The sequence below is a fragment of the Urocampus carinirostris genome, chromosome 17 (assembly GCF_059441175.1).
Source record: "Urocampus carinirostris isolate Australia breed hairy pipefish chromosome 17, RoL_Ucar_1.0, whole genome shotgun sequence".
NCBI lineage: Eukaryota > Metazoa > Chordata > Actinopteri > Syngnathiformes > Syngnathidae > Urocampus > Urocampus carinirostris.
This window is the reverse complement of record NC_142365.1, coordinates 19,061,413-19,088,277: the sequence shown is the minus strand read 5'-3', so window position 1 is coordinate 19,088,277 and position 26,865 is coordinate 19,061,413. Positions and strand designations below refer to the sequence as shown.

Below are 26,865 nucleotides of genomic sequence, written 5' to 3'. Positions count from 1 at the left end.
TATAGCATTTCCTTGAATCTCTTTTATATGTTGCATTGTTTTAATTACCCCGAATCAAAATTGTACGTGTAGGCTATATTGTTGTTTGATTAACACCTGTTGAATGAATAATTGCAACAGTCATTTTATAGCCATTTATGTAGTAAGTGTACAGTATCATTGTCAGGCTATGTGTTTTATTGATATGTCGATAAAGTGTCATGATTACTGATTGGAATCACCTGCGCCCGCTCATTTTGCGCCAACTGCGGGGGGTTCTGATTGGCTCCCTGTCAGTATTTGAACCCAGTCCTGTCCGTCCCCTTTTGTCAGTCCGTCTGTGAATCTCAGTGTATACTAGGCAAGCCTTTTTCGACCCTGACTCCCACCTGTCCCGTTTTTGCTCCCGTCTGTCTCCGGCTACGACCCGTTTTGATCCCGACCATGTGTGCTCTCCTGTCCCGGCTTACGACCCCTTTCTGACCCTGACCACGTTTCGCTACGGAAGATCCACTTCCGTGTTCGGATCACAATCCGAGTACAAGAGCGAATTGCTTCCCGCGCCTAGCGAACACCGGATCGTGGGTGCAGCCCTTCCTCTCTTCCTCCAATAAAATGAGAAACGTTAGAAACGTTACGCAATTGGGTCCTGTTTCCGTTCTGGTCCTGACATTAAGAATGCTTGTCAAATGACCATTGGACCTTTGATGAATAAGTATATTATTGCTGTTTTCGATATTCTAAAAAGATACAGGGAAAAACTTCCAAATATAGTATCAACAAAGGCTTTGTTGGTTAATATACTGTATATGGGTTTTGGTTGGAACTAAGGTTAGGGTTTTAATTTTTCAATATTACTGGGTGCTTAATTAATAATATGCCTGATTTCCACATCCATCATGGGGTTTTTGTTCAATCTCTAGGCAAGGCAGTACAGAACCGAGATAGGTTAAACCATAGCTTCCAACAAAACCCTAACCCTGGATTTTATACTGCCCTGACTGGGAAACAATTTCACAACGCTGTGAGTATAATACATGAATTATGCCATTGCTATTGAAAATTCCAACCAAAATGCTAACCCTGACCCTAGCTACAAAACTAACGGACTAACAACCTTGGTTTCAGCAAAAATTCTAACCCTAACTCCAACCAAAACCATAAACCTAGCCTCTAGCAAAACCATTACTCAACCAAAACCGTCCGTTCGATCTCCTGTGACTTGTATGCCTTGTCCAGTGTCAACACCAACACGTAATGAGCAAATTGTTTGTGGAAGTACTCATGGATGCTAAGGCCGTGGCGTATCTAGGAATTTGAAAGGTATTGTTATCATCTTGGTGCTCTTTTTCATGTAACAGTGTCATTTTCCACCTAGGCCAGGACTACGGTGGCGCTGAAACTTCCAGAGGATTATAATGAAAATAATGGATTGTCAATGCCTGGGCTAATTTTCCTGCCGGGATTGTTGTTCGAGTTTCCGGAAAGTGAAGGAAGTAAACCTTTTAATGGAGATTTAGTGAAGCGGTTCTGATCAGAAACAGAGGAAGAGGATTTTGTCAGCTTTGTTTTCTGTGGTTAAAAATCTGAGCACCAAAATATTTTGCACCAGCTCTTTTGAAAAAAAAAAAAAAAAAAAAAAAAAGTGTTTTATCAGTGTGTTTTACTCTGCAATCAATACTTAGAAAAAACACAATCAAACTTAGTTTTGCTTCTATTGTATATTTCACTTTAAGGTTGCAGCTTGACTGTGATGTTGTACAGTGGTCGCAATAAAGTGTTGTTTCTTGTGTTGCGCCCTGTGTAGTGTTATATACAGAAATAGAACCAGCTACGGAGACTGGGCCATTTAACACGGTGCGCCCTATGTTCATTAAAATACAGTAGGTTCGTCTAATGTCATTGCCGTTCACTGCTAAAACTAATTTTGTATTTCTTTTTGATCCATTTTAGAACAGTATTTATTTATAGCTCCCACTTGAGTTGGTTAATGTGTGTGATGTTTGTGGAGAGTTGGTTCGAAATCACTTTATTCCATTGTTTGTGAATGAACGTGTTGTGCTACGTTTCATTTAAAAAGTAATTCAGTTACCCCCCAGTTTACTACCTCACAAAATTGGCGCATTACTCTTAAAGTAACTACTGTCTAGTTACAAATTACTGTATACAGTATACGTGCATAGAAGCTGACCCCCTAAAACGTCTTAAAAACAGCCACATATTAAAAGAAATGGAAGAAAACACATGCACCAACCTGTGGAAGCAGTGAAGCTTTCATATTTCTTAGCTTGTGCAATCTTGAGGATTTGCAAACGAACACTTTTCCGAGACACTCCATATACATTTTGTTTTTGAGCCTCAAACGACTTGAAGATCTCCTCCATTCGGGGGGACTTTCCAAGATGTTTTTTATTTTCTTCAGGCACAGTGTATTGCAAAAATAATTTTCCCCAATAACAAATTTCGGCACACTTTCATTGTAAATTCTGTGCTCACGTTTCCCTCATTGTTTTTTTTTGTTGGTTTGTCGTTCTGGTATAAACCGGCCCGCGTCCCCACACGGAGCCCACTATTTATTACTGACCAAATATGCGCATATAAGGTGATCCCCTGATTTCAGCATTTTATTTGATAGTGGTAAACTCAACTTGAATGCAAGTATGAACTGTAGGGAGAATATCTTCATTAGGAGAAATTTAGTTATTACGTACTCTGTGCTTTAGACAGTGCCACCATAAAACTATTTTGTTGTACTTGAGGTTAATACAAAAAGGCTCACCTGGTCCACCTTTTATGTGGTATTTCTGGCAGATCAAGGGTTGTGTGTGACAATGGAAGTGAGGCAGGAGTATTCAGCCATCAGAGTTCAGTGTAATTTATGACCTGCATTAAATAAGAAATGGAATAATGCACTAACGCGACAAATAGTAACGACATTAGAGTCATGAAATGTTATTGATAATGCGTTACAGTATTAGCTTGCGAGAAAAGTAACTGCTTTTCGAGGAATAACGTGCTAGCGCCAACACTGTTCGCCCGATTCTGTCCCAATCTTAGACTAAGATTCAAATTAATGCGTTTGTTACCTTTCACCTCGATTATTTTGACATTGGTCTCCCAATGTCTGGCTTCAAAAGCTTGTTGCTGATGCAAAATGCTCCAGTGAGACTTTTGACTAGGACAGTGCTTCTCAATAACTTTCTGTCAAGCCCACTCTCGTAAGAAGAAATGCTCTGGCAATCACCTAAGCCACCCACCCACCGTCCATTATTGATCTTGTTTTTTTTTCAATTGATCACATAATATTGGTGGGAACAAAACAACAATTGTTTATTATTATGGGTGACACGTTACCTCCATCTATTCCAACTGTGCGTCTTTTGACACAGTTCCCTGAAAAACTAATCAAGTGTCTTTAAGGGACAGCTTGATTTGGCTTCGTGCTGTCCGCTGCCAACATTTTTAACATAGAAGTGAAGTGGTCGCAGTGAGGTGAACTTCCTCGTCATAGCTTTTTGGAGGAGACGTTCATTTTTCTCTTCGCCCCGACTCTCTTCGCCTGTCCCTGTATCCGTGCTAGATATTTTTTCACCGTGTCACTTGAGGGTCTGCTACACTTTGTGTCCACACTACATACTCAATAGTGTAGGGGAGGTACGATTGCAATTTATTCTGAGAAAGTAAGTTCCTCGATTAAGGGGGGCTCGCCCCACTGTTTGAAAACCACTGGACTGGGATATGAAAGCTTAATCATATTACACAGATTTTAACTGATTTAACTCGAGTGCCATGTCCAGTCTCGTTGCAAACCATGTTCACGACGTTGTTATCGATAATATTTTATTCTAATGATTGAAAGAATTGTGAAATTGGCCCTTGTACCTATAATGTTTCTAAAATAGACTTCCATTGTAATTCATCATTTTTCATCCGCTGTCAACTTGATGTGTAAAATGTTAAATATAAAAGATAGCTAAAGGAAGGAGACAAAAAGAGAAGTTGAGGGCCATAATCCCAACTAATTCACTTAGGGCTTTGCTGAAGGAAGGCTAAGAGGATTGTGGACGTTTCCAGAACCAGCTCAACTAAAATAACCAAGACAGACTGAGGAAATGACGAACACGACGGTCCAGATCTGATCGGAACACAGTGTGTTCGTACTGACCTCTAACTAACTGGAACAAACTACGTCAATTGCTGAATGTCCGTCCTCGGAGAATGATGATAGGATACCAAAAAGCCAGTAAAACACTTTAATGTGACACACCACTAAAAACAGAAAGTCCTAATAAGTCATCCCTTTTGAACAAATCTGGATGACAACACTAAAATTTCTCTCTGTACAACAGAACACGAACGCTCAAAATGATACTCGTCCAGCAAAAACTGGTTGAAAAGATGTTAAAGAGACGCCTAAAAGATGTCTTTATTCGGTTGCAAAATAAAATCCCGTCGTTCTCGAGACGTTGAAAAGAAGACTTTGCGGGGGGGCTAAATTTGGACCACAATAGACGAGGTAAACACGACAAAGACTAAATTTGGTCCACATTGGATCGGCTAGAGACAACCCAATTGTAGACGTCTATTTTTTGGACTTAATTGGGTCTGAAAAAGACCGGACTAGATGTAGCCCAACATCCAAAAGACATTTGGTGCTGGATGCCGCAAAACGATATAAAGGAGGAAACCACAAGTGGTTGAAGGTTAAGATGCCTGCAGCTCTCCCCAGCATACTATAAGAGTGAGCTAAGTGTGTTTTGGTTTGCAGGCTTCCAACAAACAGAAAGGCTTTTAGATCTCTTGATTAAATAAAATATGAAATTAAATGATTTCCAAAAGGTATGTTGACCTGAGTTGTGCTTCAGTACCACCCCTCAAGTCCCGTCATCCACTCTAACTCGACTCTTAGCCCGTCATGGAGTTGAGAACATTCGATGCCATTGACGGATTTATGCGTCAAACTGTATTCTAATTTTGTTGAGCTGGCCATGAATGAATAGAAGTGCTAGTGTTGATAGCCTATAGAGTTTGAGTCATGGGGTCAGCAACCTCAGCAGGGAAGTCCAGGGAAGACATCCATACCCCCAACCACTTAATCCAGCAACGAGATCCCAAGGCCTTTCCAATCCAGTCTAGAGATACAGTCTCTGCAGCTTGTCCTGGGTCAAACCCAGGACCCCCCTGCCCGTGGGACATGCCCGGGATCCCCTCTTAAGGGAATTGTTCAGGATGCACCCAGACTAGATGCCCGAGCCACTTCAGCTAGCTCCTTTCAATGTAGACATAATAGTATTGAGAAAAAATATATACATAACAATACAACCGTTTTAAAAAACATAATTTGTTTTTGTTTACTACTGCGATCCCACCCAAAAATGTTTACGTGTGTCAGAATTAAGATCTTAAACCCAAGCCCGAGCCTGACCCGAGGCCGGGTCAGGCCTCAAATGTCAATCAATAACTTCTCGCGCTGCCATTCTTTTTATTATCATTATCCACCCGTCATTGTTCGCCTTTGTCCTTCTGCCTTTTTCTCTCTTTAAGCGCAGTGCTAGATTCTTAAGGACATACTGCTGCTATGGTTTATGGCCCAATTTTCAACCTTTTAAAATGACAGTCGCCCTTAAAAGTTTCCTGTCAATTCCTGACGAATCTGTCAATTTGGAAAATTGTTGGTTGGTATCACTTCTGCAGATACAGAAATATGAAAATATGTAAATGTTTATACAGTCTTGTTTAACTAAGATTTTGGTTACAAAAGTCATCATAAATCAGCTCTTCCTCCCAAGTCCTCATAAATAAAATTACACTTTGTGTATGCTCTGGGCTAGGTCGTTCAAATGAAGTCAATTGGTCGGGCTCGGGCTAGGTCTTGCTTTAATACCTGTAGACCTGGGTTGAGTCAGGCTGGGTTTTTAATACCCGATCTTACCTCTAATGCGTGTGCCTGATTCCTACAAGTCTAACTTGAAAATCAAATTCATCCTTTGCTTCAACCCTCCCCCTCACAAGCCTCACAATAACTTTCTAAAGGACCTGGAACTTCCAGGAGTTTTGGTCCTTATGGTCTAGACAGTCCATCGTAGTGAATCCTAGTTTCCAGGCCTGCTGGTCTTTGTAGTCCAGGCAGTCCACTGAGGTGAAGCCGAGGGATGAGGCAGTGCTGTATCCCTGGGAAGACAGCGAGGCGGGCGACTGGCTCAAGGAGCCCCCCATGGAGGGCACCGTGATGGGGCTGAGAGCGCCCCCTGTGCCGGACAGCTGCGAGTGCATGGGGGACAGGTAGGCACTGCAGTCCAGGCCTGTAAAGTAAGAGGTGGTGCTAGCGTAGCCTTGTGCGTAGGCCGACGGTTGGCCGTAGCTCATAGGGTAAGGTGAGGGCCTCTGCATACAAGGGGCTGTTGAGGAGGCCAGGGGGTCCGGGAGAGGGGAAATAGCCGGGCTCCAGATGGAAACAGCCGTGTTTCCAGCCCCAGAACTCTGCACCAGGCCAACGCCCGACTGCGCTGATGAGGGGCTGAAGGAACCGGGCGGGTTTGGAATGGGTTCCGGGGCGGTGGCCTCCTGTACTGGGGAGGACTTCTTCTTTGGAGGACGGGGCTTGGACTGGCCAGTACTCTGCTGCTGCTGCTGACGGCACTTAGCCCGCCGGTTCTTGAACCACACCTGAACATATACAAGAAGGCCTCATTATAAAAGAAACTTTTCTCTCTTATGACTTTTGAATGAAATCAGGGGTAGGCAACCACCGGGTGAACGGACCAGTACCGGGCTATAGGGCATTATTTGGTACCATGACGCAGAGGAAGAAAGATAATTTCCATTATTTTTTCGCTTATAATGGTTTTGAACTGCCATTGCTACCGTTACAGGAGTTTGAGACGGTGAGTTTAAATTCAAATCAGTGCAATTCCATTGGCCATGTGCAGTTGTCGGTTGGGCAGTTGCAAGTGTCACGTAGAAAACGAGGATCCCCGCCCGTGGGAGCTACAGCAAAGGATCTATCCGACCACATTTCTGCTCTTATAGCCAATCAGTGTGGAGAATAGTCAACTGCAGCCCACTACGTCAAAGACGTTAAACAAACTTGTCGCCATTGAAAACGTTTGGCAACAGAATTTGAAGATGTATGGATGCACGACAAAATTAACATTCGTCTCTGACTAAGAATAGTACGATAATGAGGTAACATTTATTAACTTTTTCAAATGCAATCCATACAACTGGTAGTACAGTGGTTAGGATTTTGCTCCCTCATAGCCGTGGAAGATTACGACACCGAGACCACATCATTCGGTGAGTTTGTATTTTTAATTACCGTGTTTCCAGACAACAAGGCAGACAAAAAAAAACTAAATTGGCCAGATATTTGAAAGTGCGGCTCATATACCCGAGAATACAGTGGATACAGTTGAAAATGAATAGTGATACTGCTAGAAACTGTGCAGGCGTGGGGAGTAACGGAATACATGGAACGTCAAAAATGATGTTGGCAAGCTGTTTGGATTTATTTTCATTTTGTTTCTGTCGCATTTTATGTTAGTTTTGCCGGAGATCAAAGAGATCAAAGCCAGGAGAGAAAGCTTACCACGTGTTGTGAGTCATAATTTTATTCATATTTAATTTCTTTTGTCTTTTATGAGCATATTTGGTATTGGAAAAATCCTAAAGTAATTGAAAGTAATCGAGTTAAAGTAACCCTACCCAACCCTGGATATATATATATATATATATATATATATATATATATATATATATATATAAACTTCGATGGTAGCTCAGATGCCAACTTTCAAATGCTCATTGCAAATCCTCTTTTGTTGTTGCTTTGGACAATAACCACCCATAAGTATCAAACGTATTGTGATTACTTGAATGAAGATTTTTGTTCACGGTAACTCTTGTTTGAATTGCTGTTAGCATGTCTTGGCTTAGCTTAGAATATACTGTATCTGCATAGCTAGAAAGCCAATGAAAATTTGTACTTTGTTTCTAATTCTACGGCGACCCTTTAAGAGTAATGGTTGAGGGCATTGTCAGCATCTAAAGAAAAAAGGTCTGCTTATTCGGGGTGTCGTTCACTAGCTGTCTAGCTAGCGAAAAAGGGGATAATTCGGAGTGAGGACAGCACAGTAACGATTTCCTAATGAATGAATTTATTTTAGTGGTGAACCCGATGTCATAAAGCCAATCTATGTTCTATAAAAAATACATCATTTTAATTTTAATGTATTCATTTGTTTTTCATGCCACATTAGCTCTGACTGTGGTTTAAATTACATGTGCCTTATAGTCTGGTGCGCCCTATGTATGAAAATATATCACCAAAGCCTATTTCTATAATCAGGTGTGCCTTACGGTTCAGAAACTACAGTACTTGGTGGATCGATTCGACGACTTGGGTTAAACGTTAAGATAATGACCAGAGTGTGTCACTATTAGCAAGTATGTCTCAATATTCAGAGGTCCCAGATTCAATTCCAGCTACTGGCCTCCCTGGGTTGAGTTTGCATGTTTTCCCCATGCCTTCTGGCACTTTGGTTTCCTCCCACATTCTAAAATCATAGCTGGGATGGGCCTAGAGATTAGCACTTTGGAAAATTTGGTTTCACTTTTTCTTAGCCCAAACTTTGGGGTTGGATGCAATGGGAATCGGTCCTGGGCCACGGCTGTGAGGGACCATATTCCTGACTGCACTACCAGTTATACGGATGACATTTGAAAAAGCAGTAAATTATCACACTGTTTTTAGTCACGGTACCAGGAACGAATGTCAATTCTATCGCACATTTTACATGTTATAATGACAATAAATTCTATTATATTTTTCTATTCTGCTTTAAGCATTATAGGTGACCAATTAATCGTTGTTGTGAAATATGAAATTCACTCTCCTCTACCCCACATTCCTCCTACCCAATGTGTTCCCCCCCGAACAGCTTTGCCAAAAGTAAGAAAAAGCACAAAGGTTCAGTGGGAAATAAAGGATATGGGCTCTTTGAACTCAGTTGGGCATTGTTAACACATACCTAATAGAGAAAATGTGTAACTTTTAACTCTCTTTAAGTTCAATCTATGTTAAAATCCCCCTTTTCTCCTTTTACCTGCACACGAGACTCAGGCAGGTTGATCTTGAGCGCCACCTCCTCTCTCATGAAAATATCCGGGTAGCGAGTTTTGGAAAAGAGAGCCTCCAGGATATCCAGTTGTGTTCTCGTGAAAGTGGTCCTTTCTCTTCGTTGTTTTCTGGGCGTAGCTGTAAATGGAAATAATTGTTAAAGTTAAGCACACTCCCGACATGCCAACCTAATGCGATAGGTGGAGCAGTTTATTCATTCACAATAGAATAGAACAGAATAGAAGAATAAAATATATCTTTATTGTCATTGTTACAAAATGGGTTGAACATATTGTGACAACGAAATTGGACGTGGCACTCCAGTTTCACATTTCACAGTGAGGATAAAAGAAAACAAAGAAGATAAAGGAACAAAATTGATAAAAGTTATAATTTACACAATATTTACACAAGAAATGTGGGCATGTAGAAGGTTACATACAGTTTTGGGATCGTATTAGTGCAAAGACTTAGTCTTGTTTCAAAATAAAGCAGCGGTAGACTAAATTACTAGTCTCGAGTCAAGATTTTTTAGCTTTTTAAATTGCCAAAAATGTGTAGTTTTTTTTTTAAACGGTAAAACCTTTTCTGTACCAAAGACCAGTTTTATGTCTGACTATATTCTTGCAGGCCGGTCCAATAATAAATTGTTAATAATAATAATTGAAATAATAACAATAATAATAACAATGATGATGACAAGAATAATAACAATAATAATGATGATTAACCTTAAACCACTAGGTTATCACTAGTGTTACAATTACAACTTAGGACCCAAATGCAAGGAAGCATGAGTAGAGGTTGGAGTGCTAAAAAAAGAATGACATTTAATAAAAACCAAGTCAAGTTACATTTATTTGTACAGGCCTTAATCAGAAAATGTGTCAAAGGATTGCACATCCCACATTTACACCATCCCCTGATCTAAAATCAACATGCGGGCAATGAAAAACTCAAAAGGTTTAACATGAGGAAAATAAGAAATCTTGAGGAGGGGCCACAGGATGAACAGGCCGCGATAAATGATGCATTGGGTAACAATACACAAAACATAGTCAATTAAAAACCTAAGTAATATGTAAAATTGTCCAAACAAAATAAGTCATGAGACAACAAAACTGTCCAAACTAGAAACAAAAAAGCAAACCTCGCAAACCAGGATGGAACTGGGAACCTGTGTGACGGCGTTATGGATTCTGACACGACCCAGTATGTTTTCCAACAAGTCCTTATAAAGGGTGGGGTAATCACAACCAGGTGTGGAGAGATTGGAGACAGGTGTGTTGTTCTGTACCCAGTTGGTGCAAAAATGGCACGCCAGATACTGACAACTAGACCACTAAAGATCTAGATGACACAGGAAAAGGTATTCAATTTTATCCCATCATCACACTATTTTCACTCATGGTATGATGTTGCACATCATTGATCTGGCGGAACTATTTCCCATAATGCTCCGTGACACCGTTATAAAACCGTGAGTAAAATAATGTGATGATGAGATATAATCAAATGCCTTTTCCCTTATCATCTACAATCCTGATAGACAAGTAAGTGCATCTGTGACAGACATATGGTTCGCGGGCAGAAAGTGGCCTGCCATACGTTTATGTGGCAGAGCATAAAATAAAAGAATGAAAATAAATAGGTCAAAAGACTATATTTAACTGAAAACTTTGTTTTCCACAATGCTTGTCAACAATATTACACAGGAAGTAATGGCTCAGCGCTACTACAAGCCAATATATTCATGCTAATGCCAGTAAATGGAATTGATAAATAAATATCCAATAATTTTTATTTTATTTTGTTAGTACTATTTGTTTCATGTGAGGGAGCGAACCCCTACCCAAAAATCGTTTCGGAGAGGGATCGTCGCTACGAGGCTGCACTTGCCCAAGACGCACCACAGAAAGTAGTTCTGCAACAACCCTGGCAGTGAAGGGATCAGTGAACCGTGATATTTAGTTTACAACATGACTTATATGTGTAGGGATAGTAGGGACTTGAATAGTTATTACATCCAGAGTTACTTTACGTAAAGGAGTAGTTACTTTTATAATACATACCAATTATCTCTATAAATATTTCTAAGCTACCTCAGGCCCTTTCAGGACAGCAATGACGCTGATATGGTCCTCAGTGAAGATGAGTTGGACACCCTGGTCTAGTGGTCAGGATTCAGCGCTCTCAGTGTTGTAATCTGGCCCGGTATCAAACGGCCCGCGGCCCGGAGGTTGCCGACAACTGGCTTAGCTCGTAAAATACCACTGTACCTCATACGGTTTTCCTTAAGCAGGTCGGTGTGACAACAAACAGGCAGTTGGGAATCTCCTGCAGTGATCTTGACTTTGCTGCAGGGAGCGTTTGGCGACTATTTGCTCATTATACTGAAATATTCAAGTTTGTGGTGTCAGTTTTCCCCCCGAGAGGAGGAAAAAAACTTGACTGGTTCGACTTTAGTTTGCGCAGTTAATGTGAAAATTATTTGTCCTGTGGGGGGCCAAACGCCTCACAGTGTTTGTTTCGGAACAAGTTAAGTGAGGAACACGAGAGGAATTATTTTTATTGCCTCTACTGCTCAGCGACATTTAACTGAACAGTTCCGAAAAAGGTGACTGCAGGGGCGAATTAAATTAAAATAAAAAACCTCAATTTAACATATTTATGATTGGAAAAATCTGCTTTTGTCCTTTTAAAGAGCCCGTATGTCCGTCGAAAGCATGCGAGGGCAACCCAAAATGGTAAAAGAGTGATATTAGACCAAAACAAAAGCAAAACCTTTTGGAAACCACAAAAAATTAAAAGCTTTCCATTAGTGTTATAAGGAAGGAAACATACTATGTGTAAATATATCCATAATTATTGGAAAACGTTAAGCATGTTTCTTGTTTGTATTCCTACAGAAACCATATCATTTTCCATTATCAAACATGCTTGTAAATCGGCCAGGTATCCGCTAGGGAGCGACAAAGAGCCACATGCTACTCCAGACCCACTTGTTCCTGACCCCCGGTCTAAATTGTTACACGTCACGGAAAAAATAAAGCAAAGCATCCTCTCTCCCATGTAATTAGGCTATCTAGGATTTTAATATAATTGTCACGGTTGCCCATGGTGCCCATTTGGCCCCACCCATTTGGCGCCGGCTGAATGATTGCTTCCCTCCTATTTAATCTCAGTGCTCTCACTCACCCTTTGTCAGTCCGTCAACGAACGTCTGCACCCGCAAGACGTGGGTTTTTACTCCGGTTGTCCGGTTTCCTGCTTGTGTTTCCTCTCCGCTATCGTTCCCGTCTATTTTGTCCCGTTTAATATTGATCTCCAGTTTTGTTCCCGGCTATTTTGTCCGGTTTAATTTCGATCTCCAGTGTCTGGTATCATTTCCGTCTATCTCGTCCTGCTTGTTATCGGACTCCAGTCTCCAGTGCCTGATATCAATCCTGTTTGTTCCGTCCTGTCTAGTATCGACCCCATCTATCCCATATCTGCTCGTGCAATTGGTATCGATCTTGTCGGCCTCTGGCTTTCTGTCATTCCATGCCAGACTGCTGCCTTACGTCCTCCGCCCAAAGATCGCCGAATCACTGGCGTTTAGGTCAACATGCATGACTGCCCCATTTCCCGTAAAATAAAGCTTGTGTGAGAAACGTCACGCATCTGGGTCCTCCTCCTGTTCCAATTCAACAATAATCTAATTGTTTAATCATTTTAAATAGATACACATGCAGGTGATTTTGCAGCGTAATTTGGAAAAACGTGGAAAAAAAAACGGAAAAACATACACGCCATTCCATATAAATAATAATACTTGAGTAGGATTAATGAAGTTGAGTTGTTTTTATGGTCATTGATAACAACGTAGTAAAACATTGTATGCAACAACCTTAGGCGTGGATGGTACTCCAGGATAAACACGTATTATAGACTTTGAAAATGAAATAAAATAAAAGACTGTCAGGATAAATGGTCCAAAATATTTACAACATAGTACTTGGAGACTGGCCTAAGTGCAATAAAATAAGTGTGATAACATTTAGCAGCAACAACAACAACAAAAAAAATAATATATATATATATATATATATATATATATATATATATATATATATATATATATATATATATATATATATATATGTGTGTGTGTGTATGTGTGTGTGTGTGTGTGTGTGTGTGTATGTTTACTAAATATTTATATCATTATTGTTGTTTTTGCACACTAATTCAATTATATCTGAACAAATGTCATAAAAATTATATTTACTACTTAACTAAAATGATACGTTTGTCCTCCAAACCAGACCTTCTCTCTGACAACACTGTTTTAATTCTAAAAATAAATATACGACAATGTTATCTAAGTCAATAATAATTATTCTACTGCTGTAATTATCAAACAATATTTTGGACACTGTTGCACTTCAACATTGACTTGTGCTGCTGTTAAGATTTGATGGTATACCATGTCCACACTTTTAACGAATACATTGGGTTATTAAGGGGTTTGGGGTATTATTGATATTTATCCTGAATATTTTTTTCCGTGGATTTTCTGATTTTGTTTTAATTAACGGATAAATAGATGCTCCAAACGAAGTTTCGTTGGCCTTTTTGACAATGACAATAAATATTCTGAATCTGAATCTATGTGGGAACAGTTGGTTATTTTTACGTTTACAATCAAAATGATGAAAAAACATGCTGTTGTATTTCCTTTTTTCCCATTTAAGTGATTTCCTAGTAATTTTGTATAAACCTGAAAAAATAGAACGTAAATACGCACTATAACATAGTCCTACTGCTAGAAATAGTATTTGGCTCTTCTGATACCAATTGAAAACAAAATTGGGACGCGATCCAAAATAAAGAGAAGATGGCAAGGTGAAGGGAGAGAAAACGTTAATGAAAATAAAACAAATAATAATAATAAAAACACACGTATATCCATCTGTTAAAATGGTTTAGTCTAATTTTGCGTGCTTGTGTTGAATCAAACGAAGTGATGAAGAAAATATACAGTAAATACTACATTTATTTTCTCATGTTTTTTAAAATGTGTTTATGATTAAAATGGGATAACAACATGTGATACATATTACATATAATAACTTTTTGTATTTGATGACATGATTTGATGTAAAAAGTCTTTGGATTGTCAAGGGGACGCTACCAAGATACGTTCTAGCTTGTTTTTCCTCAATTTTCCATCAAAGTTAATGATTTTAAACTCATTGTAACCTTGCATTTGATATTCAGCAAAAAGACATGTCGATCGATAATAGCTAAAAAGACGTGTTTGTCCTCCACGAACACCTTCTCCCTGGCAATGCAATTTTCGTTAACTTAATCCAAGTCATTTATTCTAGTAATTCTGCAGCTCTAAATATTCAACAGTATTTGGCAACAGTTGGTTATTTTTACGTTACAATCACAATCACAACCACCACCCTAAACGAGCGCACAAAACGGTGAAAACGAATTTGCGACTTTTTTTTTCTTTTTCTTTTTTTGTTGCTGCTAAATGCTATTGCTCGAAAGTGTGAATATATGCATATTGAGACCTATTTATTTATTTATTTATTTATTTTTTGTTTGTTTAAGCTGCTAAATTTGGTTGCACTGCTTTTCATTGCACTATCGTTACGATGCACTATTATACTTTTATTAACGAACATTGAATTATTATAATGACTTAGGCCAGTCTCTCGGCACTACCTTGTAAATACGTTTTCTGCCAATTGCCCTGATAGTCTCTTATCTATTTAAAGCCCCTGTTTACCCTGGAGTGACATGTCCAATCTCGTTGCATACAATGTTTCATAACGTTGATGCCAATGACAATAAAGACAAGTGAATTCAATTAAAAATGATGGGAAAAAACATGCTATTGTACGGTAGGGGTACTCTTTCTTTCCATTTTCAGTTATTTTCTGGTGATTTTGGATAAACGGAACAAATGGAACGAATTACACGCACTCATATTAATATATAAACTGACGTTTGTCCTCCGCAAAACACATTCCCGCTGACAAAAGTATCTTAGTTTAGAACACTTATAGGATAACGTAATCGAAGTCAATTTTTCCAATAGTTCTGTTGTTGTAAATATTAAACTATCTGGCGAGTAATGGTTATTTTTAACGTTACAATCACTGTCAAAAAAACGCTATTCTATCCCCCCTTTCTCTCCTTTTGGGTGATTTTGCAGCGTCATTTGGAATAAACAGGAAAACATGAAAACGAAATACACGCATTCCTATAATACTACAAATGATAATAATAACCAAAATGACATGTTTCTCATTAACAATATGTATTAAATCAACGAAATCCAAGACAATCAAAAGGTATTTTGGAACAGTAGTTCATTTTTACGTTTATATTAACGATCAAAATGATAGAAAAACATGCTATTTTATCCCCTTTTTGGGGGTGTGCGTGTTTATACTTACAGGGATAAGCGACGGTCGTATGAAGCACATCCATCCCCGGGCCGGGCAAATTTAAGCCGTTCATGGTGTAATGAGGTTGTTTTATGTAGGACATCATCTTGACTGCTGACTTTTAAATCAAAATCTAAAAGGACGCACTCTTAAAACTCAAGATATAATGGACGCAACACAAAAAGCGAGGCAACTCAACTGAAGCGCCGAGTTATTCGACTGCCTTGATTCCAAATCTGCGCATCAAAAAAAAACAGACTTTATAAAAGTTGAGTTTGGAGCGTGAAAAAAATACGAGTTCATAAAAGTTGAATTTCTAGCATGATTGTAACTCTTGTTGATGAGAGAAGAGGAAGATGCTGGAGTGAGGACGTTCCCCTGCACGCCGCTGCTAATTAGAGGACGCAAATCGATTTTGGGACGTAGTCACGCCCACTGCACCCACGCATGCGCAGTTGCAAGACGTTAGATGCGCGCTGGATTCAGAATAAATCAAATGAAAGAAAATAAAGATGTTGGGACCGTATACCTGTCAAGCTCAGCCCACTGCCCATATTAATATCTACAATATACCTTGTTAAACGATTATAAACCTTACAAACACAACGCGGTATCTCCTTACAGCGAGACAGACTATGTAGAATAAAAACAAAGATCATTTATGTTAACAAGTTTATTATATTCATCAAATTAACAACATAAAAAATAGGTTTGCGTCTTGCAGTTCTTCCCCCACTTAACTGCAGTTAATTCAGTATTACTTACTATATGTAGCAGAACAGGGTGATCCAAAAGTCTTGGACACATTTGAGGTTTCCATATGTCCTTAACTATGGATAGTAGCGACCTACTACTATCGAAATATTTGTGCCATTTCGAATCAAATTTTTTGTAAGGCTTTTATGTCAAGACCAGCACATAGGGTAGAATCAATCGCGTAACGTTTTCTCACAATTTTATTGAAAGAAAGAGGATATGATCCGATACTTGCTGGACGCGGGAAGCAAGTCGCTCTCGCAATCGGATTGTGATCCGAATACGGAAGAGGATCTTCCGTCGCGCGCGATGGCAGTGTCAGGAACGGAAAAAGAGATCGATAGCCGTGACGGGGGAGCAAAAACGTGGTCGGGTCAGAAACGAGTCGTAAGTCAGTACTGGAGAGCCGATGTGGTCGGGATCAAAACGGGTCGTAGCTGGGGAGACAAACAGGAGCAAAAATGGGACAGGCGGGAGTCAGGGTGGAAAAAGGCTTGCCTTGTAAAAACAGAGGTTTGCAGATGGACTGACAACAGGAGATTGACAGGACTGAGTGTTATTAGGGACAGGGAGCCAATCAGAGCCCGCAGTGGTTGGCGCCAAATGAGCGGGCACAGGTGATTCACATCGGTAATCATGACATTTTAATTTTCTTATTTATTTTCAGACACATAATTTGCGTTTTTCTTTTGTGTGCTTAATTTGCAAAAAACTAAAAAATGGACTGTTGTTCGACGTGCATTTGGCAAATGAGATTCAGAAAGGAGCCACTATAGAGGAAGTCCATACTGAGACTGCATGGTAAATTCATAACAAATAGGTTATGCTGAGCTAAAAGAACGGGACGCCCCTCAACTTCGTAAGATGTAATTGAACAAGTTGGAACTGCTTTCCAGTATAACCCCACAAATCCATCAGAAGAGCCAGTATAGGGAACTTTGGTGTCTACAACAACTGTTTGGCTGGTCTCAAGAAGAAGACTGCACATGATGCCATACCAGCTACAGGTAGTCCAACTTTTGAAGTACATGGATAAACTAGCTGGTTCTGACTTTTGCATTACAATGCAACAGAAGATGGAAGATGAGGGATTTGCCGTCTGTCTTTTTTTTAGCGATGAGGCAACTTTCTATGTAAACAGTAACACTCTCATATGGGGTACTGAGACCCCACATGAACTTCTTGAGCATCAGCAAGATATTCTAAAGGTGACCGTGTTTAGTGTTACAGCGAAGAAAGCTGTTTATGGACCGCTCTTCTTTGAAAGAGCAACAGTCAATGGTGATTCATACCTCAACATGCTGGAAAACTGATTCACGGATGAATTGAGTGAGAAAGAGTCTGATGACTTCATTCTACAACAGGATCGGGCACCATCACACTGGAGCCTTAAGGTTAGACTGCCAGACAGATGTTTTGGGCAGATTGATGACCATCTCAAATCTCCAGATCTCACACCGTGCCATTTCTTTTTGTGGGGATATGTTAAAGGATTGGTTTATGTGCTCCCTTAAGAGAAGTTGATGAGCTGAAGGCACAAATAACAGAAGTGGTTAAACCATTGACAATGCAATGCATTGTTTGGCAAAAATTTGATGTGTGTTGTGTGACCAATAGTTCTCACATAGAGCATCTTTGAACATTCCATGTCAAAATTGTGATTCCAAATTTTATAAATTTACCAGATAGGTTTTGTATGCTTAATAGATTCTGAGATGAGCAATGTCAAAATGTGCCTAAGACTTTTGGAACATCCAGTATATTAAAAAAACCTGTACTTTTTTTTTTTATACGGCATACACTATTTGAAATGATCGATAGATTAATAATACAAAGGGAAATGGACAAGTTGACAGGTATTTGGGGAAAGTACATGAAGATAGTGAATAGAGAGAGAGAGAAAGAGAGAAGGAGAGAAGGAGAAAAAGAGACGGACAGATGAAAAAGGAAAATAAGAAGAGAAGAGAAGAGAAGAAAAAGAAGAGAAGAGAAAAAAACAGACAGGAAGGAAGGAAGGAAGGAAGGAAGGAAGGAAGGAAGGAAGGAAGGAAGGAAGGAAGGAAGGAAGGAAGGAAGGAAGGAAGGAAGGAAGGAAGGAAGGAAGGAAGGAAGGAAGGAAGACAGGTGGAGATGAAGGTAGGAAGCAGGTGAAGGGGCAGGGAGAAGATGAGGGAAGGATCCAGTTTGCAGTCCCCACTGACACACTGCTGCACTTAATCCAGATTAAAGCTTCTAAAGCAGGTCGGCTAAATCTGCATGCCAGCCAGCAATTCACAAGCCGCTGTCAGTCCCAATCACTCACTTGCTGCATACACGCACACGCACAATTTCACATGCACGCAAACAACACAAACGCACAACGTTGCACACGAGCAACACACTCGTACACGAACACGCACGAATGCTCGGTAATCTCTTCTGTGCAAAGCAGGTGCCACCAGCAGCTCAGCATAGATTGATACTAGTCAAGCACCCAACCCCCTTTTGGAGTCCAAACATATTTTTATTGTATTTTTCACTGATTCAAAGGTATTTTCAAACAAATTTTGTTTTAATTAAGCACAAAAAGTGTTGTGTTCCTCCCCACAATTACCCTAATAGGTTGCAAAACATTCCGCATCCCGGGGGACTTTTAGAAATGTAGTCTTAAAGTTTTTGCTCGTGTCCTCTAGAAGTGTGACGTCATTGAAGAAACAAAACTTTTTCAAAATGGGGAATTCCATTAACACAACATGTGAGGCCAGTTCTGAAACAGACAGTGATTGTAGTGACAAAAGTTACTCTGACCTCAATTTTATGGACATGTCTCTGTCGGGTACACTCCCGTTGAAAGGTTTGAGGTCAATTAGAAATTACCTTAAGACAACTTTCATGTGGAACTCAACAGTTTATTCTCGTCAAGAAATCGAACTTTTCCATGCAAGAAATTCCTCAAAAGCTCAAGATCTCCCGCAACGGTGTGTACTACTCCCTTTAGAGAACTCACACACAGGCTGTGACTAGAGTAGAAAGAAAAGTGAGAGACACAACCAAGCAAGAGGAAAAGTTCATTAGAGTCTTCACTTTGAGAAATAATGGCATTACAAGGCCTCAATTAGCATGTTGGTTAAATAGTGGCCGCATAGAATCTATAGTGAACAGGCGACTCTGAGATGCTGTCCTTCAAGGCATAGTTGCAAAGAAGAAGCAACGTCTGAGAGTGGCCAACAAAAGGAAGATATTAAAACAGGCAAAAGAACATAGACATTGGACAACTCCTTTGACGATTAAAAGTGTGACTTTTTCACAGAAGATACAAAATCGTGCGGGTGACCCCAAACTTTTGAACAGTAGTGTACATGTCCATGGGTTGGAGCGTTCCGAGTAAGGAGTTGCATTGTGAGCTGAGGTGTTTCTGTATGGAGGATGAGTGATTACAAGGGACAGTAATCCTGTAGATGGATTATCAAGTGGGATTAGGAGAAGTGGGGGCTGTAACATACTGTCACCTCTGAACTGTCTTAATATGGAACAACAGATAGCCAGGCCTCACCTCCATCTGCATTGCCCCCCACAACCAATGTACACCTGATTCTATTGAGTCAACAGAAAGCAATTATTATATGTGTCATTTGATTGATAAAGGAAACTAAAAGACACAAATTCAATCAAAAAACTTGCAAAGTGAAAAGTTATACGTCTATGTGTGCCCTGTGTTCGGCTGGCAATCAGTCTAGGGCAGGGGTGTACAACATTTTTCAACCCGAGAGCTTCTTTTTGTTACTAATTAACACGTTGGGCACCCAGTTTGATATGCATTTCTAAGATAAATACTTTTCTTGTTATTACTGTGTTATTACTATGTTATTACCAGATAAACAGTTGGAAGTAGGTTTACTTAAGACACAATGACGCAGCACTTCTTTCAGAACAGATTCGCGGGCTCCTCAGCTGTCTTTAAGGGGCACACTTTTCCCTGCGGGCACCACGTTGGAGACCCCTGTGAAGCATTAGTGGTATAGTGGTTAGCATAGCTGCCTTCCAAGCAGCTGACCTGGGTTCGATTCCCAGCTAATGCAGGTTTATGGCAAAATTATTTTGGGCGGTAGTAGCTCAGGAGTCAGAGCGCTCGTCTTGGGATCAAGGGATCCCAGTTCGAATCCCGGCTTGTCCGTGTTACATGTCGAAGTGTCCTTGGGTAAGACAGTGAACCCCTAATACCCCCAATAAGCAGGTTAGCGTCTTACATGGCTGCAATACAAGGCCGATATTGGGAAATGTGAAGCACACTGTAGAGCGCTTTGGGAAGTCATTGACTTGAAAAGCGCTATATAAATGCAGATCATTTCATTTCATAGGGCAGGGGTGCCTAAGTCAAATGGACGGAGGGCCAAATCAAAAAATTGACTACAAGCCAAAGACCAGACTGATGAAATGTTGAAAATGAAAGAAGCTGCTAAAGCTAGTTGCAGCTAGCGACCCCTAAAGCAATGCTAGAGAATAGTAAAGCTAACAGCGAACTGCTAAAGTTAAAGATGAGCTCAGTTCAAGCTGATGACAGCACAAAATCAAAGAAAGATAATACTTATAATAAAAACATGATTTATGTGCAGTGTATTCACTTTTCTAATGTTGTAATGGAGCAACACAAGATGCTAATGCTAGTGTCACGATGACCCTGTGCTGCTCATTTGACGCTAGCTGCTGCTCATTGCCTGATTGGTTCCCCTCCTATTTAAACTCAGCCCTTCCATTCACTCCTTGTCAGTCCGTCAGCAAACCTCTGCACATTCAAGGCAAGCACTATTTGACTCTGGCTCCCTTCTGTCCCGTCCTTACATGTATCCTGCTTGTCTTCCCGCGGCTTCCCGATCGTCTCCGGCTCCCTGACTTTTTCCTTCCTTCGACCACCCTGCTCCTCCTGGCCAGCGATCGCCGGATTGCTGGCGCTTACTTTCCCATACCTGACTTCTCAGCTTCCGCAATAAGGTTTATTGTGAAATGTTACGCGTTTGGGTCTACCATCTGTTCTGGTTCTAAAAGCTAGTTGTCAAAGTTAGTTACTAATGCTAAAGCAGCTGGTGACAGCATCTGTGTTTTAGCTGTTGTTTAGTGCCTAGTAGTACAACAAACTTTCATCCAGAAAACAAAACAAAACACTGATTTGAATACTAGGCAAAAATAATTGAACTCATACCAATGTTAAATTATATGGAAATATAATAGGTCGAGGAATTTGTATTTATTTTACACCGTGGAATCCCTACTTAGGTTGACACCATGTTTGTCCGTTATCCTGCCGACACGCTCTGCTGTATATCACTGACTATTGCTCGAACCGGACCACACAGTGCCATCTAGTGGTCAAATATTACACTTTGAGGCTTTGAGCAAAGGTAGTTGAAAATGTTGTGTTAATCAAAGCTAGCGCCACCTTAAGCAATGACAATACAGATAACTAAGCTAACAGCTAACTGCTGAAGCTCAGTATGTTCTCTGTATTTTTGTGGTTTATTATGTGCGTTCATTTTCAAGGTTTCCAATTATTTAATTGAGAGGATTGATGCTAGGCACTAGTATTCAAGGAACCGTCAGTATACTATAATTTCTATTTTAGCAAAAGTGGGCTAATTTTATTTCAAAGAAAAAATATTGATGACCACTCTTCTTCGTTCACTCAACTAAACTTAAAAAAAAATATATATAATTCAATTGAAATGTAATTGAATAAAGGGAAAGAATATTCAGAGAACAAGTCACTGCATTTAGGTGGACCGATAATTATTATTTCGGTGTTTTCAGGGTTGAGGCGCAAGAAGATAAGTGACATCCATCTTATTATCTCAGGCCTCCACATTTCCACAGTTGAGTCCAGCAGATTCTTTCTAGATTGCTGTATTGTACTACTCTCCGGTCCCCTGATGGCCAAAATCAAGAGCCCGCAGCTGGCACAAAATGCTGCAGCGAGGCTTTTAACTAAGACAAAAAAGTTTGATCACATTACTCCGATTTTAGCTAACCTGCATCGGCTCCCTGTTAGCTTCAGATGTGATTTTAAGGTTTTCTTGGTAGTATACAAAATCATGCAAGGACTTGCCGCCTCATAGCTTTCAGATTTAATTCCCCCCTATGTTCCGGTACGGAGCCTTCGCTCTGAAAATGCTGGTCTACTAGTGATCCCAAGAGCCAAGAAGAGATCCGCAGGTTTGAGAGCGTTCTCCATTCTGGCCCTGGTGCTGTGGAATGCTCTGCCCTCTGATATTCGATTTGCAACCTCCATGGAAATTTTTAAATCTAAGCTTAAAACACGCTTCTATTTTACAGCTTATGAATGACCAATATTTCCTGTTGACAATATCTGTGTGTTTTTTGTTACTGCAACATCCATTGCAGCCTGGTCATCCTGGAAGGGGATGACCTCATGTGCAGTCTTCTTCATTTTCCTCATGTTGAAGTTTTTGAGTTTTTCCTTGCCCTCATGTAGGTATTAGATCAGGGGATGGTGGAATAATAGTCTGTAGTTTGCAATAGTCTATGGTCTGTGCAGCCATTTGAGACTCCTTTGTGATTAAGGGCTATACAAATCAACGTGACTTGAATCTATTAACCAAAAATGACACTTTCTTCATAGAGAAAAAAACAAAAATAGATTCCTTGCGTATGATGAAATAATGTCTAAAGATCATCACAGGGGACATAGAACACCTTCTCGCGGGCTACATCTGGCCCGCGGACCTTGACATGGACATATGAGGTCCAGGGTGTCTCCTCTCACTCTACATCCCTTAGTGAGGATAAGAAGGTCGAAAATGAAATAAAGAAATGATCGGGATTTTGAAGGGCACGAGAACTGTGTTTAATTCAAGGGTGAGTTTCCTTCAATCGTTGACGCCTTTTAAATGTAGAATTCAATTTATTATCTGTAACTCAAACTCAAGTCAAGTCATGTTTATTTGGGACGCCCTTAATCACAAGGAGTCTCAAAGGTCTGCACAGACCACGGATTATTGCAAACTACAAACTATTATGTCACCATCTCCTGATCTAAATCCTACATGAGGGCAAGGAAAAACTCAAAAACCTCAACATGAGGAAAAAGAAAGACACCTTGAGAAGGTAATCCCCCTTCCAGGATGACCAGGCCAAAATGGATGTTGCAATAACAAATTCCAGTTAGCTTGTCCTAGTCAGCATGATTTGTCGGGCAGTGCCACTTGATATTATATTCTTTGAAAACAGTCAAAGTCTTTTGGCAAACTTGGCAGTCGCAGACCTCACAGTCAACTTTCCGTTTTTTATTTACACGTCCGTTTCGGAAATGGGGTGGGTTGAAATTCTCACAGAAAGCCAAAGGCAAGGTGGCCAAAGAGCTACTGCCATCATCTGGTGAAAAAGTAACATTACTAGCAGGCCACACAGGCCAGTAAAATTTTGATCACGTATCATAACTGTCTGGGCTGGCCTTTGGACATGCTTGGGGTAAATAGACTCAGTCTACCTCGAAAAAAAATAATAATTTTACTAGACAATCACAATAACCCAGCACTGGTGAGCTATTTCCGGAACAGGTGCGCGGGCACCTCAGCTGTCCCTAGGGTGCATTCAATTGAACATAGGCAAGAAACAAATGATTGTTGCAAAGGTCACAATAAGCAGTTATAATACGAGCAGTTTAAAATGAATTAAAAGGTGGATACAGTACCTCGGGTCAGATGAACAATAAAGATTATAAATATTATTTGCTCACACACTAGAATGAACGCTAACAGGATAACAAGTGGAGATGCAACGCTCGTTGAAAGTCTATGACCAGCTTTTGTGATTTATAGGACATTGTGTATTAGTTAGCACCACCTAGTGGTAAAAAGAAACTACTACAAAATAATTATTTTCAACCACCCGAATGCCGATGTCAGTATGCTTACGTCAACTTTACAAAATGTCCAATGACAACCTCAAGAAATACTTCAAGTTGTTGTATGGAACTTCAAATATGGACTACTTGCTGATGCAATCATTTGGCTGAAATCATCATTGCAGCTCCTTTTGTTGCGCGTGCAAGGATGTGAAATTCTTAGACACACTTGAATAAAATATTCTTTCTTATCTTTTTGGGTGTTTGGGTTGGCATTTGGACTGCCCTTTTTTCTTATTTTCACCAGTTTCAGCCTGGTATGAATGAAAACCATGACCGTGCGTGATAACATTCTGTTCCCTCCCAACTCTTTCCCTTTAGCGTAATGTGCTTTATGGCCGATGTTAACTGTAAGATAAAAGATTTGAGGCCCTGTGGAAAAATATATAAAGGCTCTTTGAACTCAGTTGGGCATTTTTAAAACACACTTAATATAGAAAGTATTTAATTTGAAACTTTTAAACGACACCACAAACTATGCACCCCACTTTTTAAATAATGTTTTCATGATTTTAAAATCTATTTCACAAAAAATATATAAAATGTGGGGTGTTATTTTCTTATTTTGCATTAAAAAAAGTTTTAAAAGGTGATTTATGAAAAAAGACTTAACATGAAAAAAATTAACTTAGATTTAGTTTTATAATTTGTCTTAAGTCTACAGTGACCATCTCAGTAAATAATAAATAAACACACATGTTAAAGGGACCCTGTGTAATGTTTAGTGGCTCAATCATTAAATAATCATTGAATAATAAGCAAAAATACTTCCATGATTTTTTTTAAATTACTCGTAGGTAAAGAAATTTCTATTCATCTTAGAGGGAGCTGACATGCTTGTTTGCCATCTTGCTGCTACTGGTACTCCAAAAGCCAAAATCATCGTAGAAGGATGGGCAAAAGATAGAAGGAAAAATAGTGCAGTCTGGACTCTTTGAGTCGTTGTAGTTTTTATTATTCCCTGTACTCTGTAGCACTCATTTTCAGCGTCACCGCATGATCTTGTGACCAAATGTTGCACAGTGTCCCTTTAAAAGCAAGTTAGTGCAGCCAATGCATAAAAATCGGGGTCGAAATTAAATTTCTTATAGGGATTAGAAATAAGGTAAAAGCATAACTTTAAGAAAGCAAACAACTTTTGGAAAAAATAAAAATAAAAGTAAAAGGAAGAAGCATGGCGGGAGTGGTAAGCGCATCCGCGGCACAGTTCTGAGGTCATGGGATCGAACCTCCTCATGTGGAGTTTGCATGTTCTCCCTGTACCTGTCTTGGTTTCCTCCAGGCACTCCGTGTCACGGTTGCCATGGCGCCCAATTGGCCCCGCCCGTGTGGCGCCAGCTTCTGTCATGGTTGCCATGGCACCCATGTGGCGCCAGCTGCAGCTTGTTGACAGATTGGCTCCCTGTCAGTATTTAAACTCTGTCCTGTCAGTCCCTTTTTTGTCGGTCTGTCTGCGAATCTCTGTTTTTACACGGCAAGTTTTTTTTCCGCCTGTTTTCTGCTCCTGTTAGTCTCCCTTTACGATCTGTTTTGAGCTAGACCACGTCTGCTCTCCTGTCCCGAATTACGACCATTTTTTATATCGACCACGTCTACTCTCCTCTACTGGCTTTGGACTCGTTACCGATCCCGATCACGTTTTTGCTCTTCTATCCCGGCTGCTGACCAGTTATTTCTGTTCCCGACACCGCCATCGTTTGCCACGGAAGTCCCACTTCCGCGTCTGAGCAACCTACTCTCTGCGACCAGCGATCTCTGGATCGTGTGTGCGCTCCTTTCCTTTCTTCCCAATAAAACTGTAAGAAACATTATGCGAGTGGGTCCTGTCTCCGTTCTGGTCTTGACACTCCGGTTTCCTCCCACACTCCAAAAACATGCATGTCAGGTTAATTGGCCAGACAAATTGTCCCTAACCAGTTCAAGGTGTCCCCTCCCCCTGCCCGATGATTGCTGGAATGGGCTCCAACACCCTCGCAACCCTGCTGAGGATAAGCGGTGCAGATAATGGATGGATGGATAGATAAAAGCAGGAGCTCTTATTAGGATAATGACAGTTCCGTACCTTTTCCTCGCATTTTATATGTTTTTTGATCATTTCCAATTGTGTACGCCGTTTAACAATTTTTGTAGCGGAACATTTTGTTAAATACACTGCTACATATAATAACCAACACAGAATTTACAAGTTGGGAAATAACTTAGAAAGATGCTGAAATAATTATTTTTGCTGTTTATCTAGTACACAAATTATCTTTATTTACATTCTACAAATATGTGACGCCTGTGTTTGAAAGTTTTTTTTTAATCGCTTAATAATTTAGGTGATTCATAAGGAACAATTGGGTAAGGTTGACAGGTGTGTTACAGTGTCACCCAGTGGTCGGATATCATACATTGTACAGTAGCAGAGGTGCAAAGTCAATTCAAAACTCAAACCACACCTTTGGTTGCGGGCCAAACAGAATAAATATTTAATGAATACACTAAAACTTGACTTTTTTAAAAAACGTAAATATGAATTTATAACTGTCAGGAATATTATTCTAGAATAAACAAACTTAAACATTATATATCTTAGAAAACTTTGCTCTCAATAAAAATATCTCCTGTCAAAACTATACAGATTCAGAATATGAAAAAAAAAAACGGAAATATAAATTAAAAAAATT

General features: G+C 39.9%; 1 protein-coding gene and 1 non-coding gene across 2 annotated transcripts; one reads left to right on the top strand and one right to left on the bottom strand.

Moving 5' to 3' along the window:
- Window positions 1–4,218: 4,218 nt before the first annotated feature.
- Window positions 4,219–15,929, bottom strand: crx (cone-rod homeobox). The gene is made up of 3 exons (XM_088320829.1): window positions 15,556–15,929; window positions 9,084–9,235; window positions 4,219–6,645 (listed from the first exon to the last, which is right to left on the bottom strand). The coding sequence occupies exons 1-3, from the start codon at window positions 15,650–15,652 to the stop codon at window positions 6,007–6,009; spliced, it is 888 nt and encodes a 295-aa protein (XP_088176955.1). The 5' UTR covers window positions 15,653–15,929; the 3' UTR covers window positions 4,219–6,006.
- A 4,359-nt stretch (window positions 15,930–20,288) lies between these two features.
- trnag-ucc (transfer RNA glycine (anticodon UCC)) lies at window positions 20,289–20,360 on the top strand. The gene has a single exon. It is a non-coding gene; the product is annotated as a tRNA-Gly (tRNA).
- The last annotated feature ends 6,505 nt before the right edge of the window (window positions 20,361–26,865 follow it).

What these genes read in the sequence shown, in the direction of transcription:
- crx (XM_088320829.1), bottom strand. Translation starts at nt 15,652, where the DNA reads ATGATGTCCTACATAAAACAACCTCATTACACCATGAACGGCTTAAAT. An exon ending in TACGACCGTCGCTTATCCCT is followed by an intron (nt 9,236 to 15,555) that starts GTAAGTATAAAC and finishes TTCCATTTACAG; the next exon opens with CTACGCCCAGAAAACAACGA. An exon ending in TGCCTGAGTCTCGTGTGCAG is followed by an intron (nt 6,646 to 9,083) that starts GTAAAAGGAGAA and finishes GTATATGTTCAG; the next exon opens with GTGTGGTTCAAGAACCGGCG.